This window comes from Mustela nivalis (genome assembly GCF_964662115.1).
Source record: "Mustela nivalis genome assembly, chromosome: 4".
In the NCBI taxonomy this organism is placed as follows: domain Eukaryota; kingdom Metazoa; phylum Chordata; class Mammalia; order Carnivora; family Mustelidae; genus Mustela; species Mustela nivalis.
In genome coordinates, this window is record NC_139023.1 from 22,209,683 (window position 1) to 22,235,917 (window position 26,235).

The 26,235-nt window shown below is 47.2% G+C and overlaps 2 protein-coding genes across 3 annotated transcripts in view; one reads left to right on the forward strand and one right to left on the reverse strand.

Moving 5' to 3' along the window:
- IGFBP7 (insulin like growth factor binding protein 7) overlaps positions 1-23,997 on the forward strand; it is a 77,523-nt gene extending 53,526 nt beyond the window's left edge. The window contains exons 2-5 of the mRNA XM_082728624.1: positions 13,438-13,547; positions 21,684-21,800; positions 22,659-22,785; positions 23,742-23,997. Coding sequence (XP_082584750.1) covers positions 13,438-13,547; positions 21,684-21,800; positions 22,659-22,769 — 338 coding nt within the window. The 3' untranslated portion in view covers positions 22,770-22,785; positions 23,742-23,997. The remainder of the gene's footprint in view (positions 1-13,437; positions 13,548-21,683; positions 21,801-22,658; positions 22,786-23,741) is intronic.
- The window catches only part of POLR2B (RNA polymerase II subunit B), a 46,654-nt gene continuing 44,331 nt past the window's right edge, over positions 23,913-26,235 (reverse strand). For both annotated transcript variants that reach the window (XM_082728601.1, XM_082728602.1), the window contains exons 26-27: positions 24,614-24,809; positions 23,913-24,157 (exon numbers count right to left, since the gene is read on the reverse strand). In XM_082728601.1, coding sequence (XP_082584727.1) covers positions 24,068-24,157; positions 24,614-24,809 — 286 coding nt within the window. In that variant the 3' untranslated portion in view covers positions 23,913-24,067. The remainder of the gene's footprint in view (positions 24,158-24,613; positions 24,810-26,235) is intronic.

The window sequence follows — 26,235 nt, forward strand, 5'->3', positions numbered from 1 at the left end:
GAACACAGAGCACGTTTGGAAAGCAAGTACCCGGTGGCACCCGTCACAAGGGCCCAAGACACACAGATGAGAATTAGCCCAGAAGGTAAGGAGAAGTGTCCTGCTCTGGCTTGAGCCTCAGGGACAGCCCTGGAAAATGCAGAACATGGGAGAAGAAACTGGAAATTCTGTCAGGAAGCTGGGAGGCCATCTGAGAACACTCAGCAGAGCAGCTGCAGACAGAGGCTGAGTCTGGGGGCAAATAGCTGAGAGCGTTCGAGTCTGCGGACACAGCGGAGGAGAACAGGAGATAACCAGAGGGCACAGTGCAAGGCGGGCGCACGGAGACAGAACAGGGAAGCTGTTGTGGGCGGCTGATTAACGTCCGGGGTTGTCTGCCAAGGAGGCAACTGTAGCCATGAGCTCTAAGAAAGAACAAGGCTGGGGCCTGAAGGGAAAAACCTCACCAAGTAAAAATGCCAGGCACCCGGTGCGCCGTTCCTCCGCAGCCCTCGCCCCACACCCCAGCCCCGAGGGGACTGTTTCCTCACACAGGGGGGTCCTGGGACCCTGCTCCTGGCCCTCTTCAGACCAAGACCAGTGTCTTAACGGAGGCGAGCAAAGGGCAAGGGTCCGCTCTCATGGGATTTTCAGTAGGCCCCGCCGCTAAGGGTGCTGCCTGCCAGGAAGGGGGGAGTTAGGAGGCAGCAGAGGGGCAGGGGCAGAGCTGAGAACCAGCTGCTTTATTTAGGAAAATGACCCAGAAGGAGAACTGCTAGGAGCCAGGGCAGCTGGGAGCTTCTGACAAAGCTTCAGACATGGCCCGACTGTGGCTAGAGCCGGAGGAAGCCAGCCGGATCGTGTCGCGAGTCTCTGGTGTGCGTGCCCGTCAGCAGAGCCGGCTCTCTCGAGTCTTCTCTCTCCCTCCCCAACGATTGCACCTCCCAGGGCCCCTCGGTCTCTCCCCGAAGACACTCGGACGTGTTCTGTCTTCCAGCCTGGGTTCATGGCCTCTGGGCTCCCCGCCCGCCTTCTGTCTGTCTGTCTGTCTTCCTCATCATCTGCGTGTCCCCGGCTTGGAAGTGGTGTTGTAACCAAGTGCTTCTGCCTGGGGAGTTTTCCAGAAGCCCCAGTGCCAGACCCCACAGCCAGACCAGTGAGCCACTCCGGGCGTGCCGCCCCGCTGTGGGCACTGAGTGCCCGGGGGTCCAGTGTGCGGCGGATCGGCAGCCTCCAGGGAAGGTGCCACCGCTGGAAGGCCAGGTCCCTGCCCCAGCGCTCACCCCGTGTCGGCCCCGGGTGTCTGGCTGCTACTGGACGCCCCTCTGTGAGATGACCTGTGCCGACAGAACAGGTTTCCTCTTTCTGATTAACTCCTGCTCTGAAAGAACGACTCTCTACTGGCCTGTCGGCTCCCCCAAGCTTCCAGAACAGCCAGCCCGCCTGAAGTGATTTGCTGGGACCCCTACAGGGTCAGGCTGTGCCTGGACAGAGTGGAGCTACAGGCAGCGTTCGAGAACATCTGTTTCTTTGGGGCGGACCAAAGGGTAGCCCTTGTTCAGGGTGCAGGACCTGTGGGCAAAGACGAAGCTTTGAGAGTGGGTCACCTCCAAGCTCCGGAAGCCTTTTTCTTACACCTTGGGTCAGGAAACATTTGCTGACGCCTGACCATTGCTGGGCGCTGGGTGTGTGTGGAGGGGAGAACGGGAGTGAGCAGGGACTCATCCCGGGGGTTGCTCACGGTCTGGATTTTTAGGAATCCCAGAATCAGGTGGCAGAAAAGAGCCCCGCGATGGAAACTTCCCCACCCGTTTCTGTGCTCACGGAATAGGAACGAGCAGCCAACATTTTGCATATGTTGGATTTAAGGTGAGTCATAGTCCAGACGGGACAGGCCCATGAACTGTAGAGAAAAGGAATTTCCAAGACCATGTGAACAAGTTACGCCCACATAACTAGGGAGCTGCCCTTCAGAGTGTACTGCATATAAAGTCAGTTCTTCCAGAGGCTCCAACCAAGTAAAACTCTAGCCTGCTGATTTAACTTGTATGGACGCCAGTCCGTCTGGTAGGTGATGCTAGCAGGTTTTCCAACTTCTGTGCGAGCCCTGCCGAATCAATGACCTCACCCCCCGGCATTGTTGCTGACGCAGCCCGGGTCTGCTCACCCACCACGTGGCTATCACAGTGGTCACCTCACCTTACATATCTGAACCCTCCGTGCAGGGTCCCTCCAAGGGTCACCCCATCCCGTGTGTTCCAGAGTCACCTCTGGGGGTCACACCCTTGGTCAGTACCCAACTCCTTCTTGTGCGAGACCCAAGTTGGGGGAAAGAATAAGAAAACATCAAAGTAAGATTTGTTTGTAAGCAGCAGATTGTTAAGAAGGAATTTTCTGTTCACGTTCCGTGGTCAGACTTAGAGTGAAAATTTTGAGACACTGCAAGGTTCACAGTCCTCATAGAATGACTTGTGAATACTAGGATATATGCGACAGTAAAAAAAAGGGGGGGGGAACTAATACAATTTAGAAAGATTTTCAATATGGAAGATTCAAGCCATAATGGGGTGTCTTGTTAAAACCCAGCGGGGAGTAGGAGTCAGGAAGTGTGATTCACAACATCACCAGAGTTCTGTGTGCCGTCACTAGGGTTTTGTCACTGGATGGTCTGCTTTCAGAGCGGCTGGGCCACGACTAAGCTATGCCTTAGCTGTCTCCTTCTCTGCTGTGGATGGGGTGGGGTGGTCACGTCGTCAGCAGCTCGCTAATTCTCGCAGACAAGCTGCCCATGGGGGGTGGGGGGGAGCGCCAAAGCTGCCTGCCTTCTGTAGGAAGGAACCTACTACCTTGCCTTCCCAGGGCCAAAATGTCCACTAGACGGTATTGACCTTGGTACTACTGGTCCCCACAGACTGTAGCCTTTCTTCTCTATCCAAAGGGTCTCACACCTCAGTGCCCAGATTTAACCCCAGATCTGTCCCTTCCCCTTTCCCCCATGCAGCACCTTCCCCAGACCGGCATCCCACTCCCGCTCATGGGTAGGCGCCTTCTCTTAGCCCGGCCCACAGCTTTGGACTCAGTCCCCACTTCCCCCATCCAGTCAGTTCCTGGACGGATGGCATTTGTTCCTCCTGAGTACTCCAGGCTGCCGCTCTCCTGTTTCCATGGCTACAACCTTGACTTTGCTCCCTAACCCCCACCCTGTCCTACTCCTCCTGCAAAGGCCTTCAAAACCACCTCCTGAAATGCCGCGGGAATCCTGCCTCTCCGACACCGAGGCATGCGACACGGTAAAGCCCATGGCCTCCACCTTCCATGGTGCCCCACACCGGATCTTCGCGGCTGTCCTGTTGCACAGTGCGCTCTCCCAGAGCCGTGGTCCGCTGGGCTGGCTCTTGCCGTTTCCCTGCCACCGCACCTCTGCTCTGACCGGCTCAGGCTGGTCCCTCAAGGTGGGAGCTGCCTTGACAGAAGTCCTACTCCTGAACTTCAGGGCCTGCCCAGTGTCATTTCCTTTCCCCAGCTGTTGCGTGTCCAAGTGATGTTCTGTCTTCATTCTGAAGAGAGGATTTTTACCGGCTCCAGTCAGTAAGGAATCTACGTTGAAACCGAAGCAAGAACTAGTACTTACTGGGTTTTTTTTCTCTGCCCAGGTACCAGGCCCATGGCTGTATCTTTGATCTATCCACTAATCTAAGGATTTCAATATTGTCACCCCATTTCAAGATGAACAATCTGGGAGGTTAAATAACTTGACAGTGTCACATGACTTGAAATGCTAGAACAGAAGCCTTGATACCAAGGTCCGTGCTCCAAACTCACTATATAGTCTGTTACCTCCCCAGCATTTTGTTCTTAATATAAACTGTTCAGCAGCCCCCATCTATCCCAGTAGATTATATTTGGAGGAGAGGAAGCAATTCTTACACACTTTTGCCCCCAGCGGCGTTTGACAGGGCCCCATCCTGACAAACTACTGGGTCTTTGTTCACACTAAAGTGTAAATGACTAACAGTAACTACCATGAGCGGATGACTTTATCTTAAACTAAAGCCCTGAAATGAAACCTGGCCTATGCTGCTTAGGATTTAGTACTTTTTCCTCCTGCCCTTTCTGTCCTCCACTGACACCCGGGAGACTGTGTGCTGGATTCCCATAGCCAGGCTCGGCTGCTCTGTCACCCCACCTCTGGAAGTTCCCAGAATGACTTGCCTTGGCAGATGGCTCTGCTCTTTAATTAGACAGCGAGCTACTGCTTCCCCTTATTTAATATCAGGAAGTTTTTGCGTGTTTCATCCCCTTCCCCCTCTTGGCCATAGTGCCTTCCTACTATTCTTTTCCTAGTTTGTACTTTTGTTTAGTGTTTTTCCCTTCGATGTGTTATCAGAACTCAATCTGGGGATTTTTGCCAAGGTGTCTGAACTCTTCATCTCCATATGTGGTATCACTGTTCTTTCTCCAACCCTCCTTTTTTGGTATGAATACACATACTGTGTATGAACTGTTCCAAGATTCAGCAACTTCAAGAGTTTTAGATAAGTATGGCTGGAAAATCCACTATAATGTAGAGAAGTCTTTATACTCAGCTGTCTTGGCCATGTGGATAAGTACTCAGAGCTATAATGCCCATCATATAACCCAACATGGCGCAGAAACCCTTTTTTTCATGTGAGGATGATTGATGATCTTTCTCCCCTGCTCCACTCCCGGCAGACCTACCCTCCTTGCGGGAGATTCCGTAGCTAATATACACAAATTAATTTGCATCCCCCGATCATAGATAGGTTAGTGAGTGGGCAGTAGCCAAGAAACATTGCTTATTGCAAGAGAAAGTCAAGTGGAGGATTAAAGAAAATGATGATGAATAATCTGCCAGCTGGTTAAGAAGTGGTTCTAGCATCACTTCGGTTAGGTGTCTCGGCAGCATGTACACGGGTGCGTTTTCAAGACAGTGGCTGTCTACTCCGTTCCAAATGGCTAATCACGTTTGTTGCGAGTTTACTGCTGCCCTTGACCCACTGCATATAATCTGGGCTGTCCCTCCTTCCAGTGAACGTGAGGAACATCTGATTCCAGAGTTTCCGGCTCAGTTCTGACTCCAGGAGGGCACTGGCGTCTTCGGTTAGCCCTGCCAGGGCAAGCGTGGGAGAACAATGATGTGTTAAGCTGTATGGCACTAACTGTGAATGCAACAGGATTTCAGAGAAGAAGGAAGTGGGAATCTCAGCTATACAGTAGTGCCAAGGGAGGGTGACGCTTCAGCTGCAGAGCTTCAAAGAAAGGATAGAGCAGAGATAATAGATGAGAGGAAGGACATCCCAAGTGGGCCATGCATCATCATAAGTGAAACTTCAGAGTAGTAATGAGCCAGGTAATGGTGGGTGAGCATGGGCGTGAGTTTGGGTAGAAGTTAGAAAAGCAGATTTGTAGCGAAAATGGAAGAGATGATGAGGGAAATGGAAGCGATGAAGAAAAAAAAAATACATGATTGAATGTAGTATCAATCAAATGGGACAAAAATAGACAATTGGGGAAAATTCGACTTTTGAGTATTTTCCAGTGGAATATATTCAGCTTCAGAATGTGACCTCTCCTCACATCGTCTACTCAACTCTTTCAAATTAAAAAATTTGGCTCACTAGGCAACAGTTGAAACCTTTATAAGCTCTATTTTATTCATTCCTGGGAGAATGAACTTTGTCACACGTCACGTACATTTGCTGGGAATGGCCAGCAATCCCTGTAAGGAGGGATGAGCGATCACTCCAGACTTCACCGTGAAAGAGAGGAGAAGGCAAGGGGTCAACCTTAGACACAAAGAGCCTTTGCTCTTCTTTGCTCCCACTTTTATTGGTCCTTCGGGATAATGATAAGGTCCTTCAGGTCCTTATCACTATTTCTCAAGCCCCTGATGTGTGACAAGGGGTCTTACTCAAACTAGGAGGATCTGTTTATGGGAAAGATACGATATGATAATCTGCTTGATCTACTAAACATAGACTCAGGGACAATGCAGACATGTCTTAGAGCACAGGGTGGCTGTTTGGGTTAAGAAAGCTTCAGGGAGGGGCGCCTGGGTGGCTCAGTGGGTTAATCCTCTGCCTTCAGCTCAGGTCATGATCTCGGGGTCCTGGGATCGAGCCCCGCATCGGGCTCTCTGCTGGGCAGGGAGCCTGCTTCTGCCTCTCTCTCTGCCTGTCTCGCTGCCTACTTGTGATCTCTCTTTCTGTGTCAAATAAATAAAACCTTTAAAAAAAAAAAAAGAAAGAAAGAAAGAAAGCTTCAGGGAAGGCAACTCCTGGCGGCCTTCCTACAGCAGAGTGGTCACGCAGGCCTCGGCATTCCGAAGGCCAGTGCCCTTCTCGGAAACTTTCTCTGGCCCCCAGTGGCCTCTATGTAAACCAGCCATTATGGCTGGTTTCATGCTCTACATTAACCCCAACACAGACTGCATTTACATAGGCAGAGAGGTCACTGGGCTGAGTTGTGGGCCACCAGAGCTCCAGAGCCCGGCCCTGGAACTGCAGAACCTCACAGATGTTGAAGATTCCAGAGGAGTGAGCTCTAGGACACGCTCCTGATAAGTATGTTCATTTCTAAGCCCAAAGAGAAGATTCTCAGGCTCATCCTGGTTTCTTCTGTTAACAGTGGATAAGTGGCTTGTCCGGGGTCTTGGCTTTCAGCAGTAGACACGGACTGAAAGCCAAGTGTTCTGTCTCCCAGAGGGCTTTGTTTTTTTAATGATAACATGGTAAGGACCTCTCAGATCAAGTCGAGGAGTGTTTTATGCTCTATAAGAGACTAGGAAATTGTTCACATATTTAAATACGTTATCATCATGCTTTTTATAGGATAACAAATTTTAACTATGTTCTACTACAAGTTCATGTAAATCAGCTTGAGCAAAATATAGGTCAAATTAAAGATTCCACTTCAGGATCTATTCCTATGTCATTTGTGTGTGGGTTTTTTTGTTTGTTTGTTTGTTTGTTTATGGTTTTTTTTTAAGAATTTATTTATTTATTTGACAGACAGAGATCACAAGTAGGCAGAGAGGCAGGCAGAGAGAGGAGGAAGCAGGCTCCATGCTTCGGCATGGAGCCTGATGCAGGGCTCCATCCCAGGACCCTGGGATCATGACCTGAGCCGAAGGCAGAGGCTTTAACCCACGGAGCCAACCAGGTACCCCTCATTTGTGTGTTTTGTAAGAAATGCTCTTCTTAGCCTCTTCAGAATCAAATTGAAATATTCCAGATTCAAATCCATCCATCCACAATTTTCCCTTTTCTACCTTTTTCATGGTTTCTCAGGATATAGCTCTTTCTAGGTTATAATTGAATATTCCTAAAATAATCTGGTAATCTGTGGGTCATTTGTCTAGAACTTAATTCAAAGGAGCTGAGGAGGAAGGATGTACCTCTAGGTGGAAATTCTGTGGGAGACTTCTAACCCCTCCAAGGTCATTTTAAAGTGACACTGACACATTAAATCGAATTTTAGTTTTCTTCCAAACTTAGGACTTCTTGCTACAACTTCATTTAGGATCTGGCTGTCTTGTGCTCCTCTGCCTCCTCCCTCCCTTCTTCTTCCTCCTTCCCTTCAGAGAACCATTAAAGAGAAGAGGTCATGTAAGGTCACCAGGCAAGAGTTATTAAAAGGAGCGGGGGCAGGCAAGAAAATGAACTTAAAGAGCTAAGATGAAGAGAGATCGGATGAGCATGGGGTTGTGAGAAGTAGGAAAGGAAAATGGAGTAGGCTGATTTGGGTCCAGTCATCTGAGAAAGGTAAGTGTGTCTGAGGTGGGGAAGCATTGGGGTAGACGCCTCATGCCGGCCACCGGGCAGCGCCGTGGCAGCTTGGTTGCCCAGGGTGGGGAAGGGGAGGAGACAGGTGGTGGGCAAGTCAGATATTCTCTGTACAGGATGTTTGCTAGACAGATGTCTGAGCAGCCTGAAGTGCTTACTGGAACAAAGACAAGGATAAATAAATAACCAAACCTATCTGGTGTTTGTCCCCATACATTTAAATAGTCTGCAGCTTGTTTCAAATGGGATCCAAACACGGAACATGATCTAGACCGTATCATTGGTACCCTTGGCCCGGCCTCGAGAACTGATTTTCAGCTTTTTGCCTGAAAACAAGTTCAAAGGGTACCAAAACTTCCTTTACCCTTAAAAACAGAAACAAATTCTGGATCAGTTTAGGACTTCTTGGAAAAAAGGCAGAGTGGAAAGAGAAGCTATTTGGTTAGGAGTCGTTTCGCTGAGCTCTCTCCTGAGGGCAGTACAGAAACTTCGGGAACTGGACTGCGTGACAGACATGCAATTCAAGATGACAGTTGGCGGTGAAATTGCTTATCAGTGGAGTGTGTGGGATGACGGTGATTTAGACTGGGGGAGGGGAGTACAGTGTTGCTGGATCTGCCACCATATTACCCCCAAATATTTTCACTCTCCCTTTGCTTCCATACAAAACCTGTCCACTTGGTGTCCCTGCGGGTCCCATGAAGTCCCTCTCTCACTCTGTGTCACAGTGGCTGCCCACTCATCTTTCTATACAACTGCTGTCTTCTGCCTTCATCATGAGCTTGTCCATTCCCTCTTCACTCTCTGAGGAAATTTCCAGACCAGTAAGTCACAAAGAACCAGGCAGAGTTTAGTAAGTAGGTGACCCAGTGGGTATCAGCACTGAGCAGCGTAAACAGGAAAAGTCTGAAACCATGGATCCTTCCAGCACAGGAAATCCGATCGGAGCCAGCGTGCCTCCACCGGCTCTGGGAGGTTGGTTGGTGTCTTGAATATTAGTCTAATCATTCACTGATCTGACTCGGCTTTGCAAGAGACTACATAGCAAAACCTATAGGGCATTCTGTAGGTCAGCACTTTCTAGTGTAGATGCTGTTTACTCAAGTTTTCTTTATGTTCTTGAATCTGACATTTGTTCAAGGACATACGCAATAGCCAAGGGTTTTTGTGAATGTTGTGCAGCAGACGGGTCCTCAGAGCCCCTCTGCCCCTCCATCCCCATCAACTCAACGGATTCAACAAGTAATGCACAGTTTATGGTATGGAATCTTGTAGAATTCTTGGGATGGGCTGGTAGCAGAATTGATGAGAATTGTGTCCTTAGAGTGATCTAAATATTGACTCAGCCCATTCACCTCAGGTTTAATATGTGTTCCAAGGGTTGGGACAGAGAAAGAGGAACCCACAGACTGATTTGTCCTGATCTTGAACCTCCTGGTGATGGCTCTCATTCAGAATATTTCTGGCTTCAGAAAGAGTTTTGAAAGAACTCTTGTGCTTCCTGAAATGTAATGCTTCTTGGAATAAGGAGAGGGTTAGAGAGGGGTAGATGTAATGAATCTGCCCTCTCTTCAGTGCTGCGCTCTGAATACATTTCTAAATTATACCACAGTCATTACTGGTGCAAGGACAGACACAGAGCAACGGAACACAAGAAAGAATCCAGAAGTAGGGGCGCCTGGGTGGCTCAGTGGGTTAAAGCCTCTGCCTTCGACTCAGGTCATGATCCCAGGGTCCTGGGATCGAGCCCCACATTGGGCTCTCTGCTCAGCAGGGAGCCTGCTTCCTCCTCTCTTTCTCTGCCTGCCTCTCTGCCTACTTATGATCTCTGTCTGTCAAATAAATAAATAAAATGTTTAAAAAAAAAAAATAAGAATCCAGAAGTAGACTCACTCATATATGGCCGATGGTTTTACTGTTACGATTCATCAAGAAAAGGATGGCCTTTTCTTTCTTTTTTTTTTTTAATTAATTAATTTATTTATTTCACAGAGAGAGAGAGAGATCACAAGCAGGCAGAGAGGCAGGCGGGTGGGGGGGGGGAGCAGGCCCCCTGCTGAGCAGAGAGCCCGATGTGGGGCTCGATCCCAGGACCCTGAGATCATGATCTGAACTGAAGGCAAAGGCTTAACCCACTGAGCCACCCAGGCGCCCCAAGGATGGCCTTTTCAACAAATGATGCCAAAGCAGTTGATGTCCTTTGGGGGCAGTGGGGGGATGAACTTTGACCTCTACTTCCCAGGATACACAAAAACCAATTCAAGATGGGCCACAAACCTAATGTGAAAGGTAAAACCAAAGAGTTTATAGAAGAAAACAGGAGGTCTTTATGATCTTGGGCTAGGCAAAGATTTCTTTTAACAGGGCACAATTTCTTCAATAGGGCACAATTTCTTTTAACAGTCCTTTTTAAAGGATTACTCATAAAAGAAAAATGTGATAAATTGGACCATGTAAAAACGAAGAATATCTTAGTTTTACAATTATGCCATGGGAAGAATTCATAGCATGTATTCAAGGCCTGTAACAGAAAAGCTTCTGTTCTTCCAGAAATTCTTCCAGGTGTCCTCAGAACACCCTGACTAGACTGAGGACTCTGCGACTGGTTCTGACATTAGGGAGACAGATGCAAGTTAAAATAAGTGGTTTGTTATAAGGCTCAGGCATCGGAACCTCACAGGAAAAAGAAAGTCTTATATTCCTTGTGTGGTTTTAATACATGAGAGGCAGTTTTGTTCCCGAGCCCCTTCACAAGGAAATACTAGAATATTCTCTGAACAATCTCTTGAGGTCCCCTGAGCTTTGAAGTCATCCTAGAGAGTCTGTGTGTGGGAGGGAGGACAGAGCCACACGGACGCCCGCAGGGAGGTGAGGGAAAGTAGTTCAGACTCAGCCAGATCCGGTTCTCCTGTAGGCCCACCCTGGGGTCCCGGGACCCTGGGGGAAGCCAGGGGTGCAGTCAGGCCTGGCCCAGACCTTTGCGGGGTCCTGTGTGGGTCCGGTCAGACTAGGAAGCACTGGAGACCGAGCCAGAAACACACACAAACGCAGCACCACCACGCTCACCCCATCCACATTTGTGACTGAAAAGCCAAGACCCCTGGCCAAGATCGAGGCTTCCTCTTCAGACCTACGGTATAGAGGAAAGGAAGCACGAAATCTATTTAGGGCTTTCAGAACTTTGATTGTTTTGCACATTCTTACAAAGGGGAAAAAAATAAAAATACCCCGAGGGATTAGAAAAAAAAAAAATCAGCATCTAATACTTCAGATGAGTGGGAAAAAAATCTTAAATGCTGGAGTCATTTCCTTTCTATTTCAAAAAATTACTAGTGTGCTGGAAATAGCCTGTCGAAAAAGGGGAGATTTTGTGTCCTTTGAATCCTGATTGTGCCAGAAAAATTTTCCAGGCCTAAAGGGGAAGTTGTCCCTCTCCCAGGACACTGATGCAAGATGACCCCACAGTTAGACATTTTATTTGGCAGTGGAGAGCCACGGTTCGGAGGGAATGATTAACTCATTCATTCAAGAACTGGCACTGAGCATTGAGGACTGGCCAGGTTTGGTTTGGGAGTAGGGTGCCGTCTTAGCTTCAGTGTGGGGGTGGGGCGGGGAGGCCCAGGCGGAATGTAAGGCTCCCAGCCCTGCCCCCACCTCTTCTGTGGACTGTCCCTCATGCCCCTGAAGGCCCCTGTGCTTGAAACCAGGCGTTCAGAATGAGCAGAAGTGAAATACTAAACACAAGCCACCAAGAAGACGGTGTCTGTGCCTCCCTACAGCAGATGCGGGGGAGCTCCTCTCCCAAACCCCCCAGGAGCACTGAGCAAGCACCGTTCTCTCTGTGTCTGTTGGTTTCAAAAGTGCCGCGTTTCAGGAGCGCCTGGGTGGCTCTGTCGCTAAGCATCTGCCTTTGGCTCAGGTCATGATCCCAGGGTCCTGGGATGGAGCCCCGCCTTGGGCTCCCTGCTCTGCCGGCCGCTCTGCCTACTTGTGATCCCTTTCTCTTTCTCTCTCTCCACTCTGTGTCAAATAGATAAATGCAATCTTTAAAAAAATAAAATTTTTAAAAAGTGCCGCATTTCAGAGCTGGGTTACTTGCTTGAACTCCAGGTAACGTGTGAAGGATTGAGTGGGTTTCCCGTGCCATCGTGTTTAGCCATTGGCTGGCGCTTCCTCCATAAAGGGCTCCACTGTAAATGCTTTAGGCCATTTGGCCTCTGTCACAGTGGCCAGACTCGAGGCATGACTGTGTTCCAATAAAACTTAATTAATGGACACTGAAACGTGACTCTCCCATAATGTTCACATCATGAAATATCCATTTCCCCCTCCCCAACCATTTAAAAACACAAAGACCTCTTAGGCGCCAGGCAAAAACGAGTGGCAGGCCCGATTTGGCCCATGGGCCATAGTTTTGGCCAACCCAAGGACCTCTTTAGTAACAAAAAAGATGCGTCCCATTGATGATGACTTTTCTTTTCCTGTGAGGTCCCGGGGCCTGAGCCTTCAACAAATCACTTATTTTAACTCGCGTCTGTCTCCCTATCGTCAGAACCAGTCGCGGAGCCCTCGGTCTTAGTCAGGGGGCACTTTCTGGAGAGCACCTGTGTAAGGACCTTCTTACCAGAGTGGATAATCAGACCGAGAAGGCCTGGAGAGATGTTCCAGAATGGGGAGGTTGGGCAGGTACCGCTCTGGGCTCTCGCTGGGTGGTCTCATGCCCGCCAAAGCTATGTGGGCAGTGCCTTGACACATTCCCCCACTTGCCGGTGGCCCCTGCCAGGGACCTAGACACTTCGAGCCCAGGAAAGAGCTGTGTCCTTGGGCGTCCTGGCCATGCACCTGTCACTGCTGCTGTTTTACCCAGTGCCTCCCCCAGCTGAGAAGAAAGCCCTTTCCCCTTCCTCCGGGAGACCTAGGCCACTTCTCAGAGGTCTCTCTCTCCTTGCTGTCTCCCAGGTCACACGGCCAAGTCGCCATTACTTCTTGATCACCCTGACTTGTCGATTTTCAATCCTAAACCTTCTTAAAACAGGGACTGCCATCTTTTCTAAGTGCACAGCACAGTTTCAAATATCTTTAGATTTTTTTTCTTTAACTACCTACGTCAGTTATTCCCTCCCTGCCAAAAGTAGAAATTCTGGTAAATGGGCACCTGCGTGGTTCATTCGGTTAAGTGACCAACTCTTGATCTCAGCTCAGGTCTTGATCTCAGGGTCATGAGTTCAAGCCCTGTGGGGGGGCTCCATGCTGGGTACGGAGCCTACTTTAAAAGAAATTCTGGTAAGCAAAAAGGAAAAACAAACATTTTGGAACTAATCTCATTATATTAATTGGAATAGCACAGATAATGCAAAACAGCTGGTAAATTTAAACTAGTAAATGTGATTTAAGGGAGCAGAAAATTTTGTGAACAACACATTTTTCTTCCTACTGCTTTTTGTTTGTTTGTTTCGAAGTATGCATTTCCAAAGCAGAGCTTCAAAGTCATGCTGGTGACAGGGGGATGCCAGTGCGGCCTTCGCAATTTGCTTTAGATCGTGCACAGGAGGGACAGCCTCCCAAACAGAATCAAGTATTGACTTCCTAGTACGCTGACTGATGTTACAGACTGTTTAAAAAGATGTGTTTGGCTTTGCGTTCTCTCCTGCAGGGCCTTCCATCGTGACACCCCCCAAGGACATCCGGAATGTCACTGGCGCCCAGGTGTACTTGAGCTGTGAGGTCATCGGAATCCCAACCCCGGTGCTCATCTGGAACAAGGTCAGTGGCACAGCCTCCAGGAAGGTCTCCTAGGCTGACGAGCTCCTCTCTTAGGCGCAGGGACGGCCACGATCTAAAACCTCTGGCCTCTTCTCTTCCCCACTGCTCCTCAAAGGTGAGGCCTGTGGCCATCCTCCAGACACCGCCCCTGAGCCTGACCTCCAGAACGGTCTCCGCTCTGCTTTCCGTGTCGCTGCCTGAGCATGGAGGTGTAGGAACTCGGAAACTGTCATGCCGAACACCCAAACCCACCCAGAGAGTGTGTGCATGTGTGAGTGCGAGCACGCGTGTGCAGGAGTGTGTGTGCCCGTCGGAGACGGTACGGCATGGCGGTTAACGATGTGAGTTCCTCAACCAGGTCGTAGCGTTCCAAGCCCGGGGTGTCCGACCCTGAGCACTACGAACATTTGGAACTGGATAATGCTTTGTTGTGCGCACTGCCCTGTGCCTTGCAAGAGCTTCAGCAGCGGCCCTGGTCCCTGGCCTCTCTTGGCTGGCTCTACGCCAACGCGCCACCCCAGCTCGCATCAAAAATGTGTCAAGGCACTGTCAGGTGTCTCCAAGGGGGAAAATCGCCTAGAATGAGAACAAATGCTCCCAAACTCAGTGTCTTTCTCTGTATGATGAAGGTAGCATGTAATGTTTGTAAAGATTGCATAAAGCGATGTAGGTAAAATCCCTTGGCCTGTTCTCAGACATATAGTTAACTCTCCATTGATGTTAGCTGTTTTTCCCGGAAATACTTCCCTTCAAGTGGCATTGTCTTGTGTAACTGTCTTCACGTTTGAAGGGTAACCTATCCCCAGCGTCTGTAGAAGGGAAAAGAAAGCACTTATTTGCCAGATCGAATAATGCATCACCATTATACTGCGCATTATTTTCCATGATTTCCCTCTTCGCCCATTTTAACTCAGTTAAGCCCCCACAGCAATGTGAGGGAGTAAATGTCACCAAACTGGTGCTGTCAAAAAGAAAATAGAGTTTAAGTGAGAAGGCATTACCAGATACCCCTTTTTAGCTGGTTCTCCGCTCCAGCGAGCTCTCAGGTGCGCTCTCTTGATTATTTCCTTTGCTGGTATCTGACCAGAGGATCAGCTTCTGGAATTCCACAGGGTATCTTGGCTCCCGCGGTCAGAATCCTTATGTTGCAAGTTGTAGAAACTCCCTTCAGGCTGCCTTGAGCAAGAGAAAGGGAAGGTGAGGAGTGGTTCCAGCCTCCAGGGCTCGCACATCCAGGAACCCAGTGTGGTCAGGACTCTGTTCTGGACTCTCGATTCTCCATGTGTTGTTGGTCTCATTTTTGTCCTTCTACCTCCAGACGCTGCTTCCACACTGTAGGCGGCAGCGTTATTGGCCGCCCCAGGCTCCCATTATCCCTGGAAGACTCCAGGGGAAAGAAAGGGCTTCCCCTCTCCCTGCTGCTCCGGGAATCCCATAGGACTGGGACTCAGGTGGGGTCACCTGCCGCACTCTGGCTCCCCCATATGGCCAGAGGGTGCATCACCATGTGCTGCCCACTGGTGGCCGTGAAATCAGGGTGATTCCAGAAAATGCCTGGCTATGGGGATGGGCAGAGACACCACCAGCTATATTAGAGCTGACCTTTACAACTGTAACTCCTGTTAATGAGGACAGGGAAGGGGCGCCCGGGTGGCCCAGTCGGTTAAGCTTCTGCCTACAGCTCAATCATGATCCCTGGGTCCTGGGATCGAGCCCCTCATGGGCTCCCTGCTCAGTGGGGAGCCTGCTTCTCCCTCTGCTACTCCCACTGCCTGTGCTCTCTCACTCTCTCTGTCAGATAAATAAATGAAATCTTTAAAAAAAAAAAAAAAGGAGAAAAAAGGACAGTGAAATTTCACCTCAATTTGTTTTTGAAAGGGGAGCGGAGAGCAGCCATCCAGGCCCAGATGTGCACCTCCTGGCATAGGCTGCTCCGCTCCCCAATGCTTATGTGGAGGCTCCCGGTTTGTTCAGAGGGTGGAGACGCGGAGGAACAACTTTTCCAGAGAATTCCACAGAAAGCTCTGTTGCAGTTCTCTAGGGAGGACGCGGTGGGGGCCAGGGTGACCCCAAGTGTGTGGAGCATGTGACCTTATTGGCCGATCTTGGCAGAGAGTAATTTCCTCCGTCCTGGCTCTGCCGCACCCCAGCTAACCTACGTACATCCCAGGACAGTAAATCCGCCTCGGGAATCTTTCCCTGGAAGCTTCCCAGAGGATCTGTGGCGGGAGGGAGGGGTCCGGGGAGGACTTGCCAGAACCTAGCAAAACCTCGGGGCCGGGCTCTGCTGAATTTTGTCTGCCTTTGTAGCAATTTGCAGCACACGTAACCTAAAGTGGTGTTTTGGTTTTTTTTTTTTAGACAGTCTGTGACCCACCAGCATGTCCTCAATTCAGTGTAGGGATCGCAACCAGCACTCTCTTTAAAAAGTAGAACAGAAACTATCCTGAGGCGTGGATCACATTTAGTAAGGGTATCATTTCCCACAACGCTTCTTTCCCCTATACCAGATCCCAGTGCAAAACGCATTTCTTGCTGCGGGCCATGTTCACAATTGAATAGGCCGTTTGTTTTCTCACCACTGTCCTTGGAACCAAACTGTTGAGAATTCAAAGAAAAAATGGCACATTCAGATTCAGTTTAAGCACAGCATTGCTTTTTATTATGAATGGATATTAGAATCTCAGTTGTTAAGCCAGAGTTCAAAGAAGGTCGCAGGTCTTTCTTCCTCAAGGATTCTTAGTTAGCTACGTACGGCAGAGCTAGCTTACAGAGCGATCCTTGTCTCGGAGACACTGAAGGCTACAGTAGCGCCCCCTTGTGGCCGCCACAGCTGGTGCGTGGGTCTGAACTTGACCTGTAGTTACTAAGTGATGTTAAGTCCCATACTTTCTCCGCAAGCCTCTAGCCTTAAAGGAAAGGAGCAATTTTTTCCAGATGGGGAAATGAACTGAAATAGCTGTATTTTAGGCTGAAATAGCCTTAATTCAAGCAAGTTAGAAATGCTCTCGGAGAAGATAAAACACCTAGAATACCTTCCAAACACTTGGAGTTTCTGAGACTGAGACTCTCTCTTCAGTTCTTTACCTGCCTGAACATTTCTGCAGATTTGAGCTTTCATGACCTCTAAGAATTTTTTTTTAAGATTTTATTTATTTATTTGACAGAGAGAGATCACAAGTAGACAGAGAGGCAGGCAGAGAGAGAGGGAGGAAAGCAGGCTCCCTGCCGAGCAGAGAGCCCGATGCGGGCCTCGATCCCAGGACCCTGAGATCATGACCTGAGCCGAAGGCAGCGGCTTAACCCACTGAGCCACCCAGGCGCCCTAAGAATTTTTTTTAAATTAAAAACAGTAAGTGATAATGGTAATATTAGGAGAAACTCTCCAAAGATATAAAAAGAGTTCAGAATCTCCCACCTTCTTCCACTCCCTGAAATAACCAGCGTGGACTGTCCTGGTTTTCATCTTTCTGAACTCTTACTTGTGCCCGTAAACCAGCACATACCCCAATGTGTGGTGTGAGGTAGGAATAGACTGAGAACATTACTGTGAAATTTGCTTTTCTCGATAAATACTTCCAGGGCATCCCTCCAGATTTGCTTCTCAGTAACTACACGATAGTCCGAGTATGGGTTTACCATAATTATTGAGCCATTCCTGTATTGTTTGTTTTTTCCAGGTTTTGACCACCTTAAATAACATGCAAGTATATATGTATCCTATATCCAAGTGCTCTTATTCACGCCCCCTCCCCGTAGAGGATAGTTTCCCCAGAAGATACATGAATAGGGAGAAGATTTGTTTCATGCCAGTTTTAATAGACATTCTCAGATTCCGTTCTAAACAGACTGTAGCAGTTCACACTCTCCCCAGTAGTGCATGGGAACCATTTTCCCGCATCCTCACCAGCACTGAATATTGCCCAACTTTTTAATTTTTGCTAATGATAGGTAAAAATATCCTTTACTACTTTAATTTCCTTGACTACACTGAGAAAATTTTTTTCACATTGTAGTATTTCCATTTCTTTGTGGTTTGGTAATCTTTTTAAAATTTTAATTGTTTTAAAGATTTCACTTATTTGAGAGACTGAGAGCAGCGGGGTTGGGAGGGGGGCAGGAGGGTGCAGAGGGAGAAGGAGCAGACTCTCCGCTAAGCAGGGAGCCCAAACTGGGCTCCATCCCAGGACCCTGAGGTCATGACCTGAGTCAGAGGCAGAGGCTTAACCTATTGAATCACCCAGGTACGTCTAATTTTTTTTTTATTTTAGTTCTAGTATAGTTAACATACAGTATAATTAGTTTCAGGTGTGCAGTAGTGTGATTCATCAATCCCACACATCACACGGTGTTCATCACACGTACATTCCTTAATCCCTGTCACCTGGTCACCTGGTCTACCCACTCCCCAAGCCCAGCCTCCCCCCTGGTAACCATCCGTTTGTTCTTTGTAGTTAAGTGTTGTAGGGGCACCTTGGTGGCGCAGTCGGTTAAGCATCCGACACTTGATAGCAGCTTAGGCCTTGATGCCAGGGTTGTGAGTTCAAGCCCTGCGTTGGGCTCCATGTTGGGCATGGGACTTTAAAAAAATCATCGGTTTCATTTTGTCTTTTTTTCCCCTTTGTTCCTTTGGTTTCTTAAATTCCACATACAAGTGAAATCGTGTGGTATTTGTCTTTCTCTGACTTATTTTGCTTAACGTTAATACCCTCTAGCTCCATCCATCTTGCAGATGGCAAGATTTCATTCTTTTTATGGCTGAATAATATTTCACTTGTGCGCGTGCACGTATACACACAAACCGCGTGTTTATCCATCTTTCAACACTTGGGCTGCTTCTGTAATTTGGTGTTAAAGATAATGCTGCTATAAAGATGGGGGCATGCATCCTTTAAACTAGTGTTTCTGTATTTGGGGGGTAAATATCCAGTAGTGCAGTAACTGAACCGCAGGGTGGTTCTATTTTTCACTTTTTGAGGAGCCTCCCCTGGCTGCGCTGCCGGCGGTGTATGAGGGACCCATTTCCTCCGCATCCCCCCCAGGGCTGGTTTCTTACGGGTTTGACTTCAGCCATTCTGACATGTCGGCTGGCATCTTGCTGTGGTTCTGATTTGTATTTCCCTGATGGGGAGTGATGCTGAGCACCCTTCGCGTGTCTCTTGGCCGTCCATATGTCTGTTTTACAGAAACATTTGTTCCTGTCTTCTGCTCATTTTTAATTGGATTACTTTTTTGGATGTTGAGCTGTAGAAGTTCTTGATGTATTTTGAAGAGAATATTTTCCTATTCATGTGTTATAGGAATTGCCTCTCCAGATATCATTTACTATTTTTCTCTTTGGGTTGTCTCTAATTATTAGTCTGTGTCCTTTTGTATATGAGCGATCTTGATCCTTTCCCGCGTATCACAATATATTTTTTCTTTGACAATCATTTTGTCTTTAGTGGGTTACAGTGGCATCTGGAAGTTTCAACAGACATATATTTATTTAATCATAAACCTCTTCTGAAACTTCACCAGAAAGGCCCAGCAAATGTGTCCAACACTGCATAAATGTCCTTCAGTGGTTTCCTGAAACTCAGTGAACACCTTGAAATGCATTAACCTGTAAGAATCAGACTGTTTAATCCTGCTTCTGTAACCACTGGCACTTTTCATTATTAATTGCTTATCTGCAGTAGCAGGCTTCAGGAAGACACTGTTGTAGCTAAAATACAAGGAGAGAGAGCTGAAGTGACTTCCTGGGCTCCCTCGGATTCTCCCCCTCGTTGAGCCTTCACGGCAAGCAGTGACTGCTAGCCAGTTTTTTCTGCCTGGATTTCTAAGGTTCAAACTCAGGAGCACTTCCAGCCCATTGCACATCTGTCAGATTGTCTTAAAAGCCACTTTTCTCAGCCTGCATCCTTTTTTTTTTTCCCCCTCAAACCGTAAAGCACATTTATCAACAAATTCCCCCTCCCAAAAGGGAGCAAGGGAATGTGCCATATAAAAATTTACCATGTAGCAGTTCTTGACATTTCTGCGTGTTTTCCACGTGGTGTGTAGCTTTTTACAATATAGTAAAATAGGAGCTCTGTTAAATGTAAGTATTCACTTTCCAAACAAATGCTTGACGAGTACAGTTTCTCCGTACATAGTGGATCAGACTAACAGGCACAGAACGCCCCTTACCAAGAGTGACACAATCTGGGGACCAGCTCTGGTCACACTCAGAGCTCTTAGAGAATTCTGAAATTCACTGAAGACCAGAGATACGTTACTTTCACCATTGAATCAATCCTTACACCATTGTTAAAACCATTTTCAACTATTTTCAAAATCTGGTTTTGCCAGCTACTGGGGAGACAGAAGGAAAAAAATGCCTCCCGAATTTATTTGTTTTGTCTTGATAGCACTTCTGTGCGAAAAATATTAAGATAACTGGTTTTCTCTAATAATTGCAATAGGGGAAAATCCCAGGGGAAAAGAGCAAGGAAGCAAAATCCAGGCATCCCAAATCAGTAATAATGCAAGGATTTTTTAATTTAATAATGCAAGGAGTAAGAGTTGGCCTGGGGGGCGCCTGGGTGGCTCAGTGGTTAAGCCGCTGCCTTCGGCTCAGGTCATGATCTCGGGGTCCTGGGATCGAGTCCCGCATCGGGCTCTCTGCTCAGCAGGGAGCCTGCCTGCTTCCTCCTCTCTCTCTCTCTCTGCCTGCCTCTCTGCCTACTTGTGATTTCTCTCTGTCAAACAAATAAATAAAATCTTTAAAAAAAAAAAAAAAAAAAAAAAGAGTTGGCCTGGGTGGCTCAGTGGGTTAAGCTTCTGCCTTCAGCTTGGGTCATGGTCCCAGGGTCCTGGCATCAAGCCCCACATGGGGCTCTCTGCTCAGCAGGGAGCCTGCTTCCCCCTCTCTGCCTGCCTCTCTGCCTACTTATGATCTCTCTCTCTGTCAAATAAATAAAATCTTTAAAAAAAAGAAAAAAAAAACGTGTTGGCCTAAATCACCTCATAGTTTTCAGAGCCCCAGCCCTGGTGTCACGCCACAGGGAAAACAGAGTAGGTTTGAGGTTGAGACAAGAAGCTTACCAGCCTGTGGTAGGAGTAGGATCAGGAAGGGAGAAGCAACATACATGGAGAGAGTCCACACGGGCAGCTGGGCTCCTGGGACTCAGAACTTGCTTAGTAAGAAAAGAAAATGAGAACTACCTGTGAGATTGCAAATCCTTTTTTCTAATTACAAGTAGTATCAGTAAACATCAACCTAGCTCTTAAAGGTGGCCCGGGATGGAATGAATACTGCTTTGTGTATCCCTTTGGTCTTTTTTAAACCCATCCTCATTACAAGCCTTAAAATATTTTTTTGTACTCTGTGACTCAGCAGTTCCACTTCTAGAAATTTATGCTAAATGTGTATGTACAAAAGGGCTGCAAGTAAAATTAATTTTTCCATGTATTTTTCTGTATTTTCCAGAGTTTATTTTATGAACACAGTTCACAGGAGGAAAATTAGGAAAGTGTTCACTATTATCCTGAAACCAAGGAGACTGAATGTCTTCTTAACCCATCCCTGTTCTCATCATGATGCACAGGGGTGGGCAGCAAGCAGCTTTTGTCATAAGAGAACAGTGACAGCATGTACTTGACAGGCATTTTTGCTCTCAGGTCTTTCATAAGTCATTAGAATGAACGCTCAGCCCTCAGAACAAAAGGAAAGGTATTGGTTTTGGACTCAACCTCCTGTTTTCTGTTATAGAGGGGGTTGCAGGACTTGGGCTTCCCACATGAGGTCCCAAGAATAACCTAACACTTGGTGATAGTTTGTCAACCACCGTGTGGCAAGGAAGAAAAAGCTCAGCAAAGAAAAGCAGTGTTTACAAGGGCACAAGTGAATGATAGTGGCTGCAAAGTGTGACAGTGTGTATTCCCCAAGCGTGCGGAAATATACATTAGTTCAAAATATATAGACTTCAGAGGGAAACTGACAGGAAGAAATAAAAGATCTATATTTAAGTATTCAGGAAAGAATAATATGGAAATTGCTGGGTTCAATCCAGTTAGAAAGTCTGACGTATGCCCCGTACAGTTCCAAGAATGTGGGTACTTCCAAGTTGATAATTCAGTGCAGGAAACTCAAGACTGTTTCCTTTTTTGTAGGTAAAAAGGGGTAACCACGGAGTTCAAAGGACAGAACTCTTGCCTGGTGACCGGGACAACCTGGCCATTCAGACTCGGGGTGGCCCAGAAAAGCATGAAGTCACTGGCTGGGTGCTGGTGAGTACTGAGGATTGGCAAGGATTTCATTCTTAGGATTAGACACAGCCAACCTGGCAAAGGTGCCAGAAGTCCTGCCAGGCTGAAAGGCTGTGCCTCGCCAGCCACACCTCTTTGGGACAGGCCTCCCAGAAAACATGCTGCTCTTTTCAGGGTTAACTTAACAAAGAGCTAATATTGGTTGAATGTTTTAGAACCAACAAATACATGGGAACTAATTTTTTAAGAATTCAAGGCAGGTGAGGGGGGAGAGAGAGGGTGGTGGGGTTATGGACATTGGGGAGGGTATGTTGAGCCCCACATCCAGCTCCTTGCTCAGCAGGGAGCCTGCTTCTCCTTCTCCCTCTGGCTCCCCCTGCTTGTGCTCTGTCAAAATTTTAAAGTTTTTTAAAAATTCAAGCAGAGGCGCACAGCTGACACAGTCCGTAGCGCGTGTCTCTTGATCTCAGAGTTGTGAGTCCAAGCGCCATGTGGGGCCTAGAGCTTACTTTAAAAAGAAAAAAAAAAAAAAATCAAAGTCCTTACACGGAACTAAATGGCCTGAGCATTAATTATTTTTATTTGGCCTTTGATACTCCTAAATTGTACTTACAACCCTGTCAGCGTCTTCCTCGAACTGGTATGTGCACCTGTTCACGGTTCTTAAGCCCCGGAGCACGGCGAGCAGCTGTCTGTGCTGTGACCCTCCCGCAGCACGCGCGGGGCAGCTGTCTGTCCCGCAGCCCGGGGCCCGCGCGATTTCTGGCAGTATCTCTGCTGTGAGTCCCCTCTTCATCCTAAGAAATAATGGCCTCACTGAAGCCACGGGGAAAAGAGAGGTGCCCCGGAGGAGCTGAAGACCCTTGCTTCCGCCCGCAGGTATCTCCTCTCAGTAAGGACGACGCTGGAGAGTATGAGTGCCACGCGTCCAACTCGCAAGGAGAGGCTTCCGCGTCGGCCAAAATCACAGTGCTGGATGCCATACATTAAACACCAGTGAAAAAAGGTAATAAATCCATTTAAGGACTAGTGCTTTTGTTTAAGAACGAACAGAGCCAGGGATGAAAGCATCCGACACCGCTCTTACTGACGTTGTTAGCAAAATGGAGGGCGCGGGGCTCTAAACGCACGTCCGGGCGGTTAGTGGAAGGCTGCTGTCAGGACGTCACTCTCTCCTTCTCTCACATCCCAAACTTGAACGGAATGGCTTATATTTCCCATAACTTCTCTATCCACATGGCCGTCTTCCCTGGTGTTGCAACTATTATATTAAATTTCCATTTTAAAGTAAGTTATTGTGAGCAAATCCGGTCCTTCCCTTTGAGCTTTTATAAGAAAAAGCCAGAAGGGAGAGTGTCCCGGCAGGAACCCAAACTCTCCTCTGTTGTACCATCAAAAGCTTCCTCTCAAGCACTAGCCCAGGAGCATCAGAGTAATGCTACTTTACGTTTCTGTACTTCGCTTAGACTCATGTTTGAACTGGCTTCTTGTGAATCAAGAATAAGAAAATTTACTGTCAGCATCCGCGGACCCATCCCCGGGGCCCTGCAGTATGGCAGGTGGAAGGACCAAGTAAACAGGGGCTTGGTCGGGCTCTCCTCGGCCGGGCTGTGCGAAGCCAGGCGACGAGACGACAGAGCTCAGCCTGATGTCCTGTTTGCATCTCAGCTCTGCCCCTTCCGCTTGGAATGCTGAGTGAAAGCTTCATGACCCAGCAAAGTTCTTCAGCCTCTCTGCATCTCAACTAGCTCGTCTGTGAAACGAGCTCTTCTACTTCTGTAACGAGGTCCATGTCTTACGCATAAAAATCCCAGAGCTCATGTTCCAGAGAGCACCCCAGCCTCTCATTTGTACAGCCCTCCACATCCCCTTCACATTGTTTGGAAACAGTAAAAAGTAGCTGAAAATTAGAAAGTCAGCCACATCCGTATCTGTAACTAATTTTCATCTTTTTCTAACCAGGTGAAGGTGCTGACCTGTAAACCTGCAGAAGTGTATCCGTCTGCCTCACTAGTAGTAGTCCCGGATCGCTGCAGCCCTGTGCTTGCCTAGTAACAGTTTCTTTTCCTCCAATCCACTAACGCTTAATTACATTCACTGGTTTCGCAGAGGAAATCCACAATAAAGATAACATCAAGACTCCTACAAAAATTTATTGTCTATTTACAGAAGAAGAGCATGCATGTAATTGAAATCAGTAAAATGCTTTCTCTCACAATGCAGTACACTGGTTTTTTTAAATTGAAAAAACAAATATTTACAAGTATCTTGAGACTCTTCTGAAAGAGCTAAACACTCATCATTCGAGGGGCAATACTCATAGACATGAGTTCCTGGAAGAGCAGTTTGCACGCGTAAGGCATTCGCACCAGAGAAATCTGCGGGGGGAGAAAAAGGTCATTAGCAAAACTATTTGAAGTGATCCTACTTCCCTCGCCCAGAGAACGGTATAAGGTCTTGGTACTGAGCTGGCAGCGCTCGTCCTGCTACTGGGGCTTGTGGTGGTTCTTTCTCCCGAGAGGCTTTGGGATTTCAGCCTTCCTGCCAGACATAATTTATATTCACCCTTCTCAAGATTTCTTTTAAACTTAATTTAAAATGTTTAAAATTCCTTGTACACATCCTTATTTCCAAAGGATGACCAGGAAAAAAAAAAAAAAAAAGCTTAGAGAAATTACCCCACTGAAACTGGTTTTTACAAAAATCTAATTTTTCATCAAAACTAATCAAACCTGGAAATGCCAGTCTGTCCCACCACACTGAACCTGCCTGGATGATCAGACCAACATGGTTATAACCTAAACAAGTATCAACTGCCAGCAAGGTCTACACACCTGGGTTTTATTGCGGCAGCCCCGGCATTCGTACGTATGGGTCCTCGTGTTAGCAATCGCCATTATTCCGCAGAGATTGCACACGTGAACCTGATATGGATCTGATGCCTCAAACAATCTTTCCCTTAAAAACTGGGCTGCTCCATGGGCAATCTGACAATCTCGTTCCATTTCTCCAAAACGCAGGCCACCATCACTGTTAAGGAACAAAGAACAGATTATTTTGTACTTATAAAGCTGCTTCTCCACGAATGAGTCTCCCAGGCAGTCAAGCCTGAAATGATAAATGTTCACTGGCAAAAGTAATTGAAAGAACATGTGGGGGTGCCTGGGTGGCTCAGTGGGTTAAGCCTCTGCCCTCAGCTCAGGTCATGACCTCAGGGTCCTGGGATCCAGCCCTACATGGGTGGGGGTGGGGGTGGGGTCTCTGCTCAGCAGGGAGCCTGCTTCCCTTCCTCGCTCTCCGCCTACTTGTGATCTCTGTCTGTCAAATAAATAAATAAAATCTTTAAAAAAAACAAGAAAGAAAGAACATGTAAATGGTAACAGGTTTCCCCAGTATGGAAGTGAGAAGAAATGTGCTGTTTAAATGACCAAAAAGTGGATGGCAATGGCTTCCTTAACGGTCTCACATACAAATACAATGATTTCATACAAATGATTTCACCAAAAAAAGAGAAATCATCGGTCAACTCTGGAGGATACAGACAACTAATTGATTCTTTTTCTTTACCAGTTTTCAAAACAAACATTTATCCTGCCTATATGAACTATGTCACGAGGTAACCAGTTGAAGAAACAAAGTTTCTCTCTACAGAAGTCTTCTAGCTATTAAGAGAAGACATAAAATTAGAATCCCATCAATTTGCAGTCCCTATTTAATTAAGGGCTTCAAATAATGATCACACATAGCTACTAAAATTCTAAGACACAACCAGATACTGGAAATAGACAACACTGTAAGCATTCCTGCAAAAGAATGCAATCTTACCATTTCATCAAAGCTCAAGATCTAATTAGCTGTTTATAAGAAAAACAGGAATATACAGCCCAGAAATGCAATCAGCAAAAGCCAGAGTGTGAGAAACCCTCCAGGGCAAATAATCCAGTATCTTCAACAAATAAACTATAAGGAAATCAAGTTGAAGGGCAAGCTATAGTTTAAAAAAATTAAGAAACAAAACCCTTCAACTGTGAAACACAGATGTATTTGTATCCTGACTGAAATCAACCAACCTATTTAAAAATTATCCAATCAGGAAGTACTATGGTAAGTGCTGCAAAGTGTGTAAACCTGGCGATTCACAGACCTCTACCCCTGGGGTTAATAATACACTATATGTTCATTTAAAATAAATAAGTAATCCAATCAGGAAATTTTAACATCAGATACTTAATAATAGCAAGGTTACAGGTGACCCCTGAAAAATGTGTAAGGGGCGCTGATAAATACAAATGATTCACTGAGATGGTTTCAGATTCTACATCACAGCTAACCTTTAAGAAACTACAACTGGTTTTGGCACAGCATCAAAAAACAATATCCACAGTCACCTAAAAAGGTTACTAAAATATTCCTCCCTTTTCCAACCACATATCTATGTGAGGTAGGATTTTTCCTC